Source organism: Macaca fascicularis, chromosome 7 (genome assembly GCF_037993035.2).
Source record: "Macaca fascicularis isolate 582-1 chromosome 7, T2T-MFA8v1.1".
Lineage (NCBI taxonomy): Eukaryota > Metazoa > Chordata > Mammalia > Primates > Cercopithecidae > Macaca > Macaca fascicularis.
In genome coordinates, this window is record NC_088381.1 from 89,344,188 (window position 1) to 89,360,632 (window position 16,445).

General features: G+C 38.4%; 1 protein-coding gene across 1 annotated transcript; it reads right to left on the reverse strand.

The window, feature by feature from the left end:
• Nucleotides 1-457: 457 nt before the first annotated feature.
• On the reverse strand, nt 458-1,841 carry OR4E1 (olfactory receptor family 4 subfamily E member 1). Its single transcript, XM_045397465.2, has one exon. It carries the CDS (start codon nt 1,573-1,575, stop codon nt 628-630), a length of 948 nt encoding a protein of 315 aa, XP_045253400.2. The 5' UTR covers nt 1,576-1,841; the 3' UTR covers nt 458-627.
• Between the last annotated feature and the right edge of the window lie 14,604 nt (nt 1,842-16,445).

The window sequence follows — 16,445 nt, forward strand, 5'->3', positions numbered from 1 at the left end:
GAATAATAAGATATCCCCATTTCATTGCTCTGATGGCAGATTTTGCCTGGATACTTGAGAGTGCCAGTAACTTCACCTGTTCAAAGTCTTCTTTCTCTGTCACCAAAGTCATGTGGAAACTCACTTCGTCTGCTTCACTAGTGTTTGCTAAGCTGTTTATATGAGCATCTGGGTGAATGATGCAGGCAAGGGCTGCCCAGAGATCCCAAGGTTTGTTTAGACCTTGGTTATCCCTCCAACAGAAAAGCAGAAAGAGGCAGTATATGTTGTGATAACAGCTTGAGTTTAAGTTGATACACTTGGGTTCACATGCTGCCTTCATTGTTTTCTAGCTGAGTGAGTTTGGGCGTGTTATTTGCTCTCTTCAAGCTTTAATTTCTTCATGTACAAACAAGCATAATAATATCTACCTTTCAAAGTTGTGAGAATTAAGTAAATGCACAGTGCCTAGAATAATTTCCAGCACAGAGAAGATATTAATAACCATAGTGATTGCTACGACTCTCGGATATTGGACCAAGGATAATTTTATAAGTCTCACAGTTTGATAAATATGGTATGCAACTTATTCTTTGCAAGGCATTTCTTTAATTTGGAGCACCACATATCCTAAGGACGTAGACATTTTCATTTTTCTTCTCTCCTCTCCTTTCTCCCCACTAACTTGTTGAAGGCACTCTTCATTTCTTCATTCCTAAGGGTATAGATAATGGGGTTCAGCAGGGGGGTGACTGCAGTGAAAAACACAGATACCACCTTGTCCTCTGGGAGGCTGGTGGATGGGCGGGAATAGATGAAGATGCAGTGTCCCAGGAACAGTGTAACTACGGTGAGATGGGCTGCACAGGTGGACAGGGCCTTCCGCCTGCCCTTGGAGATCTGCTGCCTCAGACTCACCAGGATGACTGCGTAGGACACCACCAGGACCACAAAACAGACCACGGAGATCAGTCCACTGTTGGAGACTATGAGGATCTCAATGACGTGGGTGTCAGTGCAGGCCAGCTTGATCACCTGAGGTACGTCACAGAAGAAGTTGTCAATCTCATCAGGACCACAGTAGGGCAGCTTGATGGTGAGGGAGGTGAGGGCTATGGAGTGGATGGTCCCTCCTGTCCAGAGGGCCACAGCCAGCAGCACGCATACCTTCCAGTTCATCACTATCATGTACTGCAGGGGTTTACAAATGGCCACATACCGATCATAGGCCATGACAGTGAGGAGGAAGATCTCTGTGCAGGCAAAGAGGTGCAAGAAGAACATCTGGGTCACACAGGCATCAAAAGAGATGAGCTTTTCCTCTGACCAGGTGTCTCTCAGCATCTTGGGGACAGTGACAGTGGAGTGGCAGACATCAATAAAGGACAGGTTGCTGAGGAAGAAATACATGGGGGTATGGAGTCGGTGCTCATAGATAATAGTTATGACAATGAGAATGTTCCCAATAAGTGTCAGGACATAAAAAATGAGGAACATGGAAAACATAGCTATCTGTGCCTTCTGATTTACAGATAAACCTCTAAGCCAGAAATATGTCACTAAGGAAGTTTGATTGAGTAGGACAGCCTCTTCCATTCTCTTTGTTAGACAACCTGTAAAGAATTAGAAAAAAAATCTAATGTAACACTTAATATCTGCATCAATCATTTGGTCATTGAATTTCTTGTGTGTTTATGCCTTTTCTCTCCATCTAGAATTTGTGGTAAAATATCTTGCATTTCTTTTAAAAATCCCCATTAACATCTTATGTCATGATACACCCATAGTAGGTACTTAACATACACTTTTGGAATAATAAAATAGAAAATTTTCATTCATTAAGAGACATAAAACAATCTTGAAGAGGGAGAGAGAGAGAGGGAAAGATCAAACAAGTTATTTCTCCCTTAATGTAGTAAGATATCAATGCTTAGATTTAGGTTATGGATTTTTACAGGAGAAGAAGTTAAGATTCTCCTTAACTCAAATACATAATTTGTTGAAGGCTACACAAATCTGGCTTCTGAACATAGTTTTTTTTTTTTTTTTTTTTTTTAATAGTCCTGTAGACTGCACTTTTCATCAATCCAAACCACTTGCTCTGCTGTTGGCTTTGCCATGAGGCTCTGAGACTGTAATTTCCACGATATAACTTTCAGAGGGCAGAAGCTTTGTACCAAGCTACTGCACAATTGGCAATGTGACTATGATGTTCTTGAACAATTATTTAGAGAAGGCAGGATAAAACCCTGGAAGCCTTGGAAAATGTGGAAGTTGACCTCTTCTCCACCCCTCAGCTGAGAGCAGACTTATTCTTAAACTGGATGTCAAGATCCAAGCCTATAGCATTACTGTCTTGATCAGATTATTCTAGCTCTTTTCAAAGTCCCATTCTGTTGTCTGACTTACTGGCCCACAAGTAAAACGAAAATAGTTATTTTCTTTTAAATTATCCTATGACGCAAGCACCACTATTTTTTTTTTTTTTTTTAAAATAACGAGTATATGCATTATAGTCACAGGATTTTAGACCTTAAAGGGAATTGAGAGTCGAGATAATCTATTTTTTTTCATTTTACAAATTGATAAAATGAGGCACAGGGAGGCAAATCAGCTGATCCAAGGTTACATGGAACTGGAGTCACAGCTGGCTCTGGAGGTCAAGTCTCCCGACTCTTGGTTCAGGCTTTCTCTGCTCTACCACCACTCTCGTCTGAGTGTTTGTGGTGGATGGTAGAATCAGGGAGTGAAGCAGAATATGTCTTAGTGGCCTCTCTCTTCCTCTCCTTGGTGTACTGAGTCAGACTGTGGGGCAGGGTTAGGGGGACTATGAGGAACGTCTCTTTTCTAGCTTTCCTCCATCATGTTGTTGCCCTGAGGCACACAGCCTTCCAGGGATGGCCCGCCCAAGGAAGCTGTCTTTCTTGGTTGTTTGGTCCCCACGATCTTTGCTACTTCTTTCCTATCACAGGTGACTACTGGAGATATATATCATTCCTCAAGATCAGGCTCCGCTCCCTGGTAGACTAATGAGTCAACCCCACACTGCTTCTGAAAATAGGCTAGAGAAGGCTCTTTATCTCCTCCTAGCTCTCTCTTTCTCCTCAAATATCTCCTATACCTTATCATGCTGGCCTTCTGAGATAACAGCACTTTTTGTTGTCCATGTCAGAGGAATGACTAATGGTAGTGTCAAACCAAGGGACTGGAAAAGCAGTTCTGTGGCAAAGAAGACATTTTTGGGGCCAGGGAAGTCTTTCAGTTAACACTTAAAAATTAAACTCACTGTGTCAAGTGTTTGAATTAATGTTTACAGCAGCATCTAAATGTACCTATAGATTAATTTTACTGTTTAGAAATTTTTCTTCGAGTATTCATTTGAAGCTTTTGCTCCAAGAAGTGATTTTTTTAAAGTGTTCCTGATTTACACTTGTTTTCATGGTTGCAAAATTCAAAGCAGAAGAACTGACCAAGAATGGGGCTAGGATTTTATTCAGTATGGGAAATTTCACCTGCACACACTGAAAAGGGTGTGCAGATCAAGAGCTAGGTCTGAAGTGAAGGCTTCTGTTCTCTCCTCATAGAATATGAATACACATTTTAAACTAAACCTTTCCCATCATTATCAATTTTTTTTCTATTTCTGTGGAGCCAAAGGAAAAAATGCTTTGAGAAATGGAGCTGTGTTCAACTGTAGTAGAGAGAATATGGTGCACAAGAAGAAAACGTAGTGTTTATTGCATACATTTCAGGGAAACAGGGAAAGATGATTAAGAACAAAAATAAAATCCAACTAAAATCTCGATAAAAGTCACCTGGGTTGTTTCTGATGCTCGCAGTACCTCCAAAAGTAACAGAAGTGTCAGTCCTTCAATATCAAGATTTTTATCTTCCAGTAGAAATAACAACTTATTTGAAGTTGGACAAGTCAGATAACCCCATTTACCTTGCTTTTTCCGCAAGAAAGATGAGAGCCCTTGAAGTTCCCTCCTTAGGTCTTGTTCACAGTTTTGGTGATGTCACAGTAGATGCATTTGGTGATATTTTCTGGTAAAAGTTACTATTTCAGGCTGTCTGTAAAAATCACACCTTTGTAGCTATATTATTATCCTATTTTTCAATATGTCAAAATATGTAACTCTGCAGCAAGGTTTTCTAGGATTGGTTTCCAGTTAACAGAAGATGTAGTGTAGAAATAATATATATTTTTTCACTTTTCCAGATTGTAGTGGTAAGTAGAGGAGATTAAAAGCCACTAACATTAAAAGCCTTGGCAACATGGCAAAACCCTGTTTTTACAAAAATACAAAAAAATTAGCTGGGCATGTTGGCTTACACCTGTGGTTCCAGCTGCTCAGGTGGCTGAGGCAGGAGATTTTCTTGAACCTAGGAGGTCAAGGCTGCAGTGAGCCATGATTTTGCCACTGCACTCCATCCTGAGCAACAGAGTGACCCTGTCCAAAAAAAAAAAAAAAAAAAAAAGAAGAAGAAGAAACCACAATCAGCCACTTTTGTAGGCCCTGTAGGTTTATTAGGACACTTCTAACACAAAACTTGACCTGATTATTCAGAAAACCAGTGTGGCAGAAGCATCCTATTTCTTTTGCAGCACACTGTTTAGGTGCAAGTTTTGTATTGTTAGTTTCAGGTGGATTATTCCACCTTCAAGTACTGAAGGGGAATCTGTGGAGAAAGAAGCACTGGCAGCTGTAGTGTTGGTGTTGTTCTGTTTGCATTATATAGGCTTTATGTCCTTGGGAACTTCTAAGCAATGACATCAGCTTGCCCTACTCACTAGTTAGGAAAAGTTAATTCTGTGGGGAATGAAGTTATAGACTTTGCAATAATCATCAAGAGAATTTAATGAGAAAACAGTACTTAAATATCTAAATCTTTAGGATGTATTTATATATGGTTAAATTAACTACTATTTAGTGATTGCCTACTATGTGCTAAGTATTAGGTAATAGGTTTTCATGTTTTCTTATTTAACTCATATAATAATACAGAGATGAGAGAAGGTAATGAAGTTAAGATTTTAGTCAGCTCTCTGACAGAGAGATTAAGTGCTTTGACTCTAAAGCAGATCAGGTGCAAATTCCAATGTCCTAGAGGTGTTAACTGGAGCAAGTTATTTAGCTTCTCTGGTCCTTAGATTTTCCATCCATAAAACATGAGTAATAATAGTAAAACTTTTTAGAACTCTTGAAATCTTTGTAAAGCATGTAGCTGTTAGCATGTTACCTATATTAATATAATTATGTTAAATGTAATTCAAACAAACCAAACAAACAAACAAAGAAACAGCCTACCTTCACTACCAATCAACATTTTTGGCTTCAATTTTTCATTATTTTGGATAACAGTGAAAATTTAGAACCTCTTGTTCCAATTCTCTTTTTGCTTTCTCTCTTTAGATATATGAGCTTGGTTGTTTCAATTGGTGAAAGAAGACTCCAAAGGAGATGTATGAAGATTATACTTTCGGTTTGAATTTCAAGATTGAATAGTTTCATGGGATGGTTAGGATATCTTAAGTAAAGGGTATGGAGCATAAAATAAACCTTATAGCCAACTCTCCATGTGATAGTGTGTAGAAGAGAAGATGGTAATAAGAGTGAACATATCAGAAGTTACAGAAAATGCTTTCTCCTAAGGCCTTATGGCTTGGGCTTCTTTTCCCTAGTTTTCTTGTTTGATTCATTATCACTGATCAGAGCCCAGACTTGGCTGTAATGAAGAACCTGTACCTTCCAGGACTTTACAGATATTGCTACTTGGTCACTGTGGGACTTGTATTGTCACTGTAATAGCCTTGGAAATCAGGGAACACATTAAGAAGAGGGATATGCTGGCCATACTAATTATCTGTTAAAACAAATAAAATATGGCCTGAGAAGGACTCTGTACTTCTATGTTTGAGTCCTTGTGGGTGACCTGTAACCTAGCTTAATAGACAGACGAGATTGAAAACCTAACTAAGGAGTATGCACCTGTAACAATAGTTGAGTTTTGGCCAATCCCAGTGGCCATACTTCAACCACTCATAGACTGCTAAGTGTTCAAACTGTGTTCAAATAAGGCAAATGTCAACCTGGTGCACCAATGCAGCTGTTTCTATACCTCACTTCTGATTTCTGTACTTCATTTCTCCTCTTCTTTTGTCTATAAATCTTCTTCCACTATGTGGCTGTGCTAGAGTCTCTCTGAATCTGCTGTGATTCTGGGGGCTGCCTGATTCGTGAATGATTCTTCGCTCAATTAAACTTCTTTAAATTTAATTTGGCTGAAGCTTTTCTTTTAACAAATGGTGTCAGAAGTGGGATCTGAAGTAGACCTTCTAACAACCTCCAAAATCGCTGAGTGAATAAGCAAGGTACCTGATGAATGCACTTGTGTCCTTTGACATCTCAGAGTGCCTGGGGATTGTGGCAAGTTCTCTCTCAGATTTCGGAGCTCCACACATTTATGTTTTGAGCTCTCCAAGTTTCTTTGAGCAAATTCCTGATCCAAACTGGATTTGAAAGTCATGACAGAAACTGGACTGGGTTCAGGATAAAATTTGATCCAGTAATTAACTAGCTTGGATCCAGTTAGAGGCCTCTTACATCTGACTGGGTCAGAAAGAAACTGGTAGTAAGTGGTAATATTGCAGGGGTTATAAAATTTTGCTTTTAAAAATTCATGGAGATTTTTGTGTTCTACCCCTTTGTTTCATTTTTCTTGCACACTTAGGTAGGAAAGATCATTGGCTAAGTTAATCAATGGAACTTAGAGCCACACCAATATTTTAGGTAAAAATAGTATCCTCAATTTCTGAAAAACTGAATTTGTTCCAGCTTATACATTATACATACATTATACATACATACACATTCCTTCCAGCTTATACATTAGGCCTGGGAAGCAGCAAAGTCTTACAGAAATGGTGAAATCTTACTAAAGATAACTTACAGTGGAATGTTCTGAATAAACAACAACATAGAAGTGCATTTAAAAATGAGGGCTTCCCAAAATTAAATTTGCCAACTGTTTTGTTTAGTTACTATCCTGATCCAAAAGAAACAGACTGCAGCACCAGTTGGCTGACTTTGGGTAAGTAGTAGGGTACATTTTACCTGAGTAAAGGATGGGATTGCACTGGAGACCCTCACCTCAGTAAAGTCCCTCTTGGTTAAATATGGATTAAAGCTGACAGGGCTCAACCAGGGGCAAATGTGAACCTTGCCAGTTCAACATTGCATGCTAAGCAGAGTGGCTAATGTCTACGTTTTGTCACATATATTTTACCCTGTCCAGAATGCCAAATGTTAATATAGTTACCCCATGCAACCCCTTGGATGGCTTCCTGCAACATTGAGAAATTTTTGCCTGTGGTTTCATGATTTTTTTGTGTATGTGCTTGGCCCCCTGGGACAATAGTCTGGCTCAGGGAAGGGGAACCCAGGAACCTAACATGCTGGCAAAAGGGTAAGAATTTCTTACCAGTCAGACTTCTGGCCTCTCTTTCCCTGTGCCTCTCTTTCCTTGTGCAAACTGAGAAGGTTCTGGCCTCTCTTTCCCTGTGCAAACTGGTTGAATGAATGGTAAAAATCACTGCTTATCTCTTGTAATGTTTTGATTAATGGAAAAAAGGATTTATGAAGCTAGTTTTAAGCTGCAGCAAATCTGGTATGCTTTATGTGTCTTCCTGTATCATTCTGTCATAAAGAGGGATACCTCAGGATTGAACATGGGCTTTAAATCCCATAATCCCACTGCTCAAGATGGCCCAGCAAGCTGGTCAGTAACAAACTTTGCTGCAGGATCCTGAAACAAACAGAAAAACTGGATAAGGTCTCCATCTTGTTTTACATCCTCACGAGCTTGACCTTGTAACCATGTGGTGGTACTTTCTCTTGGTCTCTGCCTTCCAGGGAACAGGAATTTTAAGGTTCATGTCATACTTAGCTGTAATAATTAGAGCTAAAATTGTAAGCTCAAAATTAACTACTATAGTTTCCTTCTGGGAAGGGCAACAGAGACTTCCCAGTGCTGTAGCTCAATAGCTAAGATTTTGTTCTTTCACAGTGGTGGCTTGGATTCAATCCTGGTTTAGGAAATGAGTACTTTCTGGTTGATGTCTGTGTGACCTTTACCATCTGTTAATTCTCTTCATCTCCATGAACAACTTCTGACTTCCCTTCTTGAATTTTGCTTTCCTTGAGCTACCTTTGATGATTATAGATTTTGTAAAAACTGCATGTTTTGCTAGCCCCATTTCTTGAAGGGCTCTGCCCTAAGGCCAGACTTAAGAAACTGGCAAATAAAACATCTAACAACTAATGGATCTTCTTCTGTCTGTCTGTGTAGTTATGTATGTGTTGTGTGTGTGATGTTTATATAAAAGAGCTCTTATTATTGGCTTAAAAATAAGCTCTTAAATCAAATATTTTGAAAGAAAGATAAAAACTCTAATGTCTTTTAGTTCATGTAACTTTAGTAATCTTTGGGAAATAAAAACAGCTTTAAAGATTATTGGTAAAATAAAGACATTTTGCCTAAATTAGGCAGGTCAGATATTAGGTTTATTAAATGCTTTAAGGTCATGAACTGTTTTGATTTTTGAAAATTGTTCAAGTTACCTACCTTGGAGACATTAGATTCTAGATAAGGCCTGGGGACATGTGGAATTAGCAATGCCCCCTAGCCATGCAAAGAAGGTTATAAAGAAAAGAGGTTTTTTTTTTTTTAGGACAGTCTTGCTCTGTTGCCCAGGCTAGAGGGCAATGACACTATCTCGGCTCACTGCAATCTCCACCTTCTGAGTTCAAGCAATTCTCCTACCTCAGCCTCACGAGTAGCTGGGATTGCAGGCTCCTGCCACCATGCCCAGTTAATTTTTGTACTTTTAGTAGAGACAGGGTTTCACCATGTTGGCCACACTGGTCTTGAACTCCTGACCTCAGGTGATCCGCCCTCCTTGGCCTCCCAAAGTGCTGGGATTACAGGTGTGAGCCACTGTGCCCAGCTAGAAAAGAGATTTTTATATAAGAAAGAATGTTGTATGGTAAATTCTTGTCCTAAAGTAAAATAACTGGTTGTTTAAAAAGAGAGATGTTCCGGACAAGCCAGAAAGTCCAAGCACGCCGTAGATGGTCTGTGTAAGTCGTGAAAGGATTCGTGAAAGGAAATCCGTGCACCAGAAGCAAAAGTTGCTGAGTTACCATTGTAAGATGCGATTGAGATTACTGAAAAAAAAAAGTTTTATTTGCAAGGTATGTGAGGATAGTAAAATGTGTTTTGGCAAAAGATTATAAGAAGGCATGGGAATGTAAATTTTTGCCTAGTTTAGAGGGTTAAAGGATTGTTTTAAATTAAGTTAGAATAAGCTAAAAGCTTGAACAAGCTGTAGAAGGGTTGTAAACATTAATCTTGTAAAAGAAATTCTGTGTGTGAACATATTGACTAAATTTAAAGGGGTATTATTTGGGTTTTCTGTAAGTTGAACATCAAAATAAAAGCACAAACAGAGTTTTCTTAAAGCACTGATCTGCTCTTTAACAAAAATTTGTAAAGAGTTACAAAAGGTTTATCAGAATCTCGCCTTCTGGTCAAACTGATGAAGATTGGGTATATTTGTCCAATTCATATTTGTTAAGAATTGAGTTAACATTAATAATATACTAATGCAAGGTTAACATTTGGCTTTCTCTCTTGAATGAGATTTTCATGTAATATTAAAGGATAATGAAATATTTTTCTTTTTTTTTTGAGTAAACTACTGAAAAAAGAAGGGAAAGACAAGAGACAGATTGATTGGAAAACTAAATCTTTCCTCTATCAATGAGTAAAGGTTTTTGTCTTTTGAAAAGTTTTGAGTCATGATTTTGGCTAAATGAATAACTTATGGTAATCTGGAATACCATTTCATAATATCAAGTGTTTTAAACCTTTAACATATTTAATAGGCTTCTCAAAATCAAATTTCAGCTTCTAAATTGTCTTTTCTGACCTCTGATTTTGAGATGCTACAGAGGGCTCCTGAAGCATTTAAAAGAGGTATAAACAGGATTATTTGACATGTTCAGTTACATGGGATTGCCAAAATAAAAATAATGTTTAATCTTCTTCAGGTTATATTTTAGTGAATAATAATAATCTATATTCCGAAATTTTATGGATTTCCAAAATTCTGATATGTCTGAGTATATGCTATCAATCATTATTGTGGTTATTGTTATTATAGACCACAGAAATAACCACATTTCCTTGTCAGTTCTGTCTTTACGACTATTGAAAGTCATTTCCACAGGTAATTGCATAATGCTGATGCAATTTCTAAAAATTTCACAACCACACAAAATCCTAAAATATGATGTCTTTCAGGAGATTCATGAAAGGATGGAAAGGACCCTGAAAAGCACTCTTGAATACAGGTTCCTAATAACTTTAAAATCACAATGTGGGTAAAATTCCCCAATTCCCCACCGGGTAAGAATTCCTGAAACTTTAATAAAAAGACTGACTGGTTTATAAAACTGCTTACCCCAGTAGAACAAAAATTAACTAAATACAGAGAAAATACTTTGCCACATTTTCAAGCTAACTCAGCCAATACTAAAATTGTTGAGACATACAATTTGAATGAACTCCATGGTCTAAGTGAAATTACCTATGACAGCCCCTCAGTTATCAGTGTTACACACCTAAGTTGAAGAAACAACTGGTATTCAAGAGGACATGAGTCTAGGGTTAAGCATGGACTCATGGAGAACTGGGAAGGCTGCCTTGTCATTCCTGAGTCCTTAAAGCTTTTGTTATTAAAGGTTCTGCATTTCATGACTCATCATGGAAAAGATAAAATGATCCAAATTACATGCATACTGGTGTGGTGACTTATAAATTGCTAAAATAGTTTGTAACCAGTATTTGGTTTGTTAATTCCATATTCCTGGGAAAACAACCAAAGCTTCAGGTCCATTTGGCTACCTGATGGGCCATTTAAATATTTATAAAGGGATTTCATTCAATTGCCATTTTTAATGTATGTTTTCTCTTTGTATAAAAGCTTTCCCATGCAAGAGGGCTGATGTTACAATAGTAGATTATTACACTACAGTGTATTTTCACCTGGTAAAGAAAGGTTTTTATGATTCCCTGAGGACAATCAGCCCCTACACAATCTAGAACCCAAAGACTGGATCTTCTGAGAATATCAGAGAAAGACTGTCCTTGACATCCACACTATAGCAAAACTTTGGAACCTTGAACTTTGGGTTCATAATCTCACAACTGAGAAGGGCCCCTCCACACTCTTGGAACTGTACATCCGTTGGAACCCCTAAGGTAAAGCTAACCAGGGAAAATTAACCCCAGAAAAAGATGCCATCCTTGATGTAAACAGCTTTTCCCAAGATCACAGATCAAGACTTCTACTATTATGAGACTCTTATCTTCGAACACTTTTTCTTTGTTTATGCCTTTGTGAACAACAGAAATGAAAAGGGGGTCTGTTATGTGCACTTATATGGTATACTTTTATTCATAAATGACTTTGCAGCCAGCCTTACACATGAACAACCTTATACCTTTATAGATAAAAAAATGAAAGCCTATTGTAGGTGAGAAACTTTAATGGTACATATGTTGCCACATAGTCAGAAACAGAACATTGATTCACTCCTCTTAACCCATATCATGGGCTAAAGAGAATGTTGCTAGGAGGTCTTCACTCTTCTAAAAGGCATCATTTATTAGGTCATTTTTCTGTGGTTTGAAGTGAAAGAGGCAATGATTAGAAATTTAGCCCTCATGATAGGCCCTATAGCAGATTCTACTGCAAAGACTATGCTTACACAACAGACTTTAAAGTCTCTTGTGAAAGTTATGCTAAATAGTAGAATTGGCTAAACAGAGAAGAATTTGTGCAGCTGCTGGCACTTGTGGCCTAGGAAGAAATACGTTGGGTATTATAGAGATTCAGTTGTTGGGGATTAACAAAAAGATCACTTAATTAAGTGAGTGGACTCTTTATCTAGTTCATTCTTTGATCTATTTGATTTTAGGTGGTTTGGTTTATGGGGAACATGGGTAAGGAGCATACTCCAAACTCTTGATATTATCCTCCCAATAGTTATCACAGTAGTCTCTCTGGTGCACTATATTCTCTTGAAGGTTTTAAATGTTTGCATGCAACCATCTCTAGAATGTCAGATGGTCTCTCTTCAAGTGGAATGACAAAAGCTGAAATAAATGTGTGACCATGAGGACATCATAAACTATGACTGACATGCTGATACCAGAACCCCAAAATCATGGTAACTGAGAGTGGCACTAAGGCCTTAAGTTTGGTCACACTCTCACCTAAGTGAGAACCTGGCCAAAAAGGGGGAATTTTTTAGAATAAAATTATGGGAGGCCATTGCATTGGACTAAGCTCATGCACTAGACCCCAACAGACCAAACCAAACCAAAATGGAGCTACTCATGCTAAATTTGATGTAATCAAACTAAGCCTTTAAGTAAACACATAAATTCTAGGACAGACCATGTTTTGTTTTTCTCCTGCAAACAGGACATTTCAGCATAAGAAGGTACCCACTACTCATTCTCTCCTTGGAAAACTCACCCTTCTACTGTTTCCCAGTGGGTTTGAAGACCAAATAAATACATTTATGATGGTGATAGTGACATCAATGACTAAAGTTTTGGTCAATCTCTCAAAATTGAGAAAATGACCAAAAGTGGGGAATTGCTAAAGCAAGCTAAATATGGCCTGAGAAATACTCCATACTTCTATATTTGAGTTTTTGTGGATGAACTGTAACCTAGCTTAATTGAAAACCTTACTTAGGAGTATGCATCTGTAACAATAACTGAGTCTTGGCCAATCCCAGTGGTCATACTTCAACCACTCAAAGACTGCGAAATGTTCAAACTGTGTTCAAATAAGGCAAATGCCAACCTGTAACAGATCTAGCTGTTTCTATACCTCACTCCTGATTTATGTTTCATTTTCTTTTTTTTGTCTATAAATCTTCTTCCACCACATGGCTGCAGTGGAGTCTGTCTTAATCTGCTGTGATTCTGGGGGCAGCTCAATTTGTGAATCATTCATTGCTCAATGAAACTCCTTTAAATTTAATTTGGCTGAAGTTTTTCTTTTAACACCTCTGTGTTTTTGGAATTGAAATACTTTATCATAAGCATGATATATCAAGGGCAACACAGAAAATGATGTTCAGTTGATGGTAAGGCAATCACTTTCACCACTTTGTTAGTAAAATGCAAGGTTGAGAATCAATCTTTGACTTTCTTTCTTTTTTTTTTTTTTAGACGGAGCCTCGCTCTGTCGCCCAGGCTGGAGTGCAGTGGCACAATCTCGGCTCACTGCAAGCTCCACCTCTCAGGTTCACGCCATTCTCCTGCCTCAGCCTCCCGAGTAGCTGGGACTACAGAAGCCCACCACTGCGCCCAACTAATTTTTTTTGTATTTTTAGTAGAGACGAGGTTTCACCGTGTTAGCCAGGATGGTCTCGATCTCCTGACCTCATGATCCGCCCGCCTCGGCCTCCCAAAGTGCTGGGATTACAGACTAATCTTTGACTTTCTTATATCACAGTTCTGTGCTTTCCCCCAACCCCTTGGTGGCCTTTCTTCCTGGCCCATGACTTTTTTCTGACTATACACAGATGGCCTCTGAGGTGTCCCACTAAGGCTTTTCCTCCCTGAAAGTAAGTCGTCTTATTCCAAAATGTATTCCACAGAATAAATGAAAACAGTGGTTTAAACTTGCATAGCACTTTAGAGTTTACAAAGCTCCTTCTCACTCATTATTTTATTTGCTTTTTGTAACACTCCTGTGAGGTAGGGAGCACTATGGAAAAATTGTATTGGTGTTAGGTGATTTTTACAGAGTTTACCTGCCAGGTTAGCACCTGAACCAGGGCTTAAATTCAGTCTTTTGGTTCCAAATCCAGTGTTTACTCCGTTACTTCACTTGGATACTGCATATTATAAAGGAGTAATAGCTTCAAGGTATGAATGGTTGGTTAACCTCACCTTCTATGGAAGATGCACACTTAAAAGGGTTGCTTATTAAATCATATATAAATTTTTCATTGGTGTAGGAGAGAGAGCAGTTTTTTAATTATTAACTGACATTTTCCTTCTTCCCATTCTATTCTTTCCGTTCCAAAAGATCAGTGATACGGTCTTCACTACTGAAAGGTCACAGACTCACTACTAAAAGTAATCAATCAGCAGCCAATAACCTAGGATGTGTGCAATATCATACTTACTGTAGTATGAGATAAAAAGGCTCATAAGAGTAATGATCCTTTCCTATGAGGAATTTATAATACAGTGAATTAAGATGATGTTTATTTTAGGAGTTTCAGAAAACCCCTTGAAAAAAACCTTGGGGTGATACCAGTAAATGCAATATGAATTAAATGTGTTGTGACCTTCCATCTGAGCCCTCCTACCCACCACAGAAGAGGACAGGAAATCAACAGAGCTTGCATGCTCCTGGTGGGACCATCATTCTGTTTTTCACAATAAACTGCTGAAACCAGACCCTAAGAGGAAGCTACAATTAGATCTCATCACCTACCCACCCGTTTTCAGAAGAGACCAATCAGGCTGATTCCCTCAAGCTATGTATGCCTGTTTATTCCAGTGTTCACAACATCTTTGAACCTTCAGTTCACCCTTAAGGACTCTTATCTCCATAAAACTTGGTACTTTCTACAGTCTAACTTTTATCCTTTTCTGACCCTGCATGCACTCTTCATTATGTACTCTGGCTAGCATTTTGCAAGCAGAATCCCTTATGACCTCCACCTTTTTTTTTTCACATTACCTTTACATTACTGCAGTCCTTTTAAGCAGTACAGGGTTTTTCTGCTATGCTGGGTCTCAAGTTTTGGTAAGTGCCTTTTTTTTTTTTTTTTTTTTTCCAGAACCATGTTGATTCAGATAATTTCTCTTTATTCCTTTGTAGAAATTTCTATGCTTTGAAGAAAATTTTAACAGACTATTCCAACTGCAACCCTTTCTTGTTTTATCTTCAATGATCCTCTCAGCCACTCACCCTCCCTCCTCAAAGATTTTGCCAATTATAATCATCTGCACAGATGACCATTCAATACTCTGGCCTCGGTTATTTAGCCTCTTCTTCAGTAATTTCACCCTCCAACCCTAACTCAGCCATTCCCATGAACATGCTCCTGAATTTTCATTATCAATAACAGCAGCCCATCCATGCTGTGTTTCAAGTATTCTACTTTCTGATCACCAACTTTTAAACTTTCCTGTTCATTCCTTCTAGTACTCCCAATTATACATTTTTTTCAAACCTGTCAGAAACATCAATCCATTGATCCTATCATCCTCTCACTATCCTTTATTCCTCTCAGATTCTTACTCCTTCCTTATCCAACTTAACTTCCAAGGTGTAGGTTCATAATAATTCCTTTGCATACACCTTCTACTCATGTGCTCATCTGCCCCATCCATTGGAGGTTTTTCCAGGAAAACTCTAATCTTGGTTATGTTCAATGCAATGCCCATTTTGGGTGTATGCCTGAGCTGATGAAGGAAAACACACAACAAAATAGAAGGTCTTACAATTGTGACCACAACCTCAAATAAGCAGTTCTACATTTTCTGTAGTCAATTTATATTTTCACTCTCCATGGTAATTGTTTTATACTGAGTTTACTCAAATCTCTAGTAAATCCTTCTAACTTTTAGATTCAGCGAAAGAACTGCTTATTATTTTAATTAAAAAAAAAGTAATCAGAAGAGAACTTTTACCCCATCCCACTGCTAAATACATCCACCAACCTGCATCTGAAACTGCAAACTCTGCCTAATCTTATAACGGGCATTCTGCTCTATCTAAGGTCAACCCCTCCATTTGTACCCAGGATCCCATCCTTTCGTGTCTCTCAAGGACTTTGCTCAAGCAACTCTGTCTCTAGCATCCTCACATTTCGGTCACTGTTGAAGCATTCCCATCATCACACAAATATGCTGTAATAATTTCAATATTAAAAAGCCATTTCTTGACCTCACATTTTTCTTCAATGGCCACCTATTTTCTCTGCTCTTCTTTGTAGCCACATTCCTTGACAGAATTACCTATACCAATAGTTTCCTCTTCATCTGCTACCATTTGTTTATTGATCCTACTCTGATCTGACTTTGTGTCTCAATGACTCCACTAGAATAGTTCTTACCTAGATCACCAGTGACATCCATACTTCCAAATTCAATGGGCAGTTCTTGGTTCTTGTCTCATTTGACCCTTCAGCATCATTTAACATGGTCAGCTACTTTTTTTGTTTTAATTTTTTTTTTTTTGGCTGGACACGGTAGCTCATGCCTATAATTCCAGCACTTTGGGAGGCAGAGGCAGGTGGATCACCTGAGGTCAAGAGTTTGAGAACAGCCTGGCCAACATGGCAAAACCCTGTCTC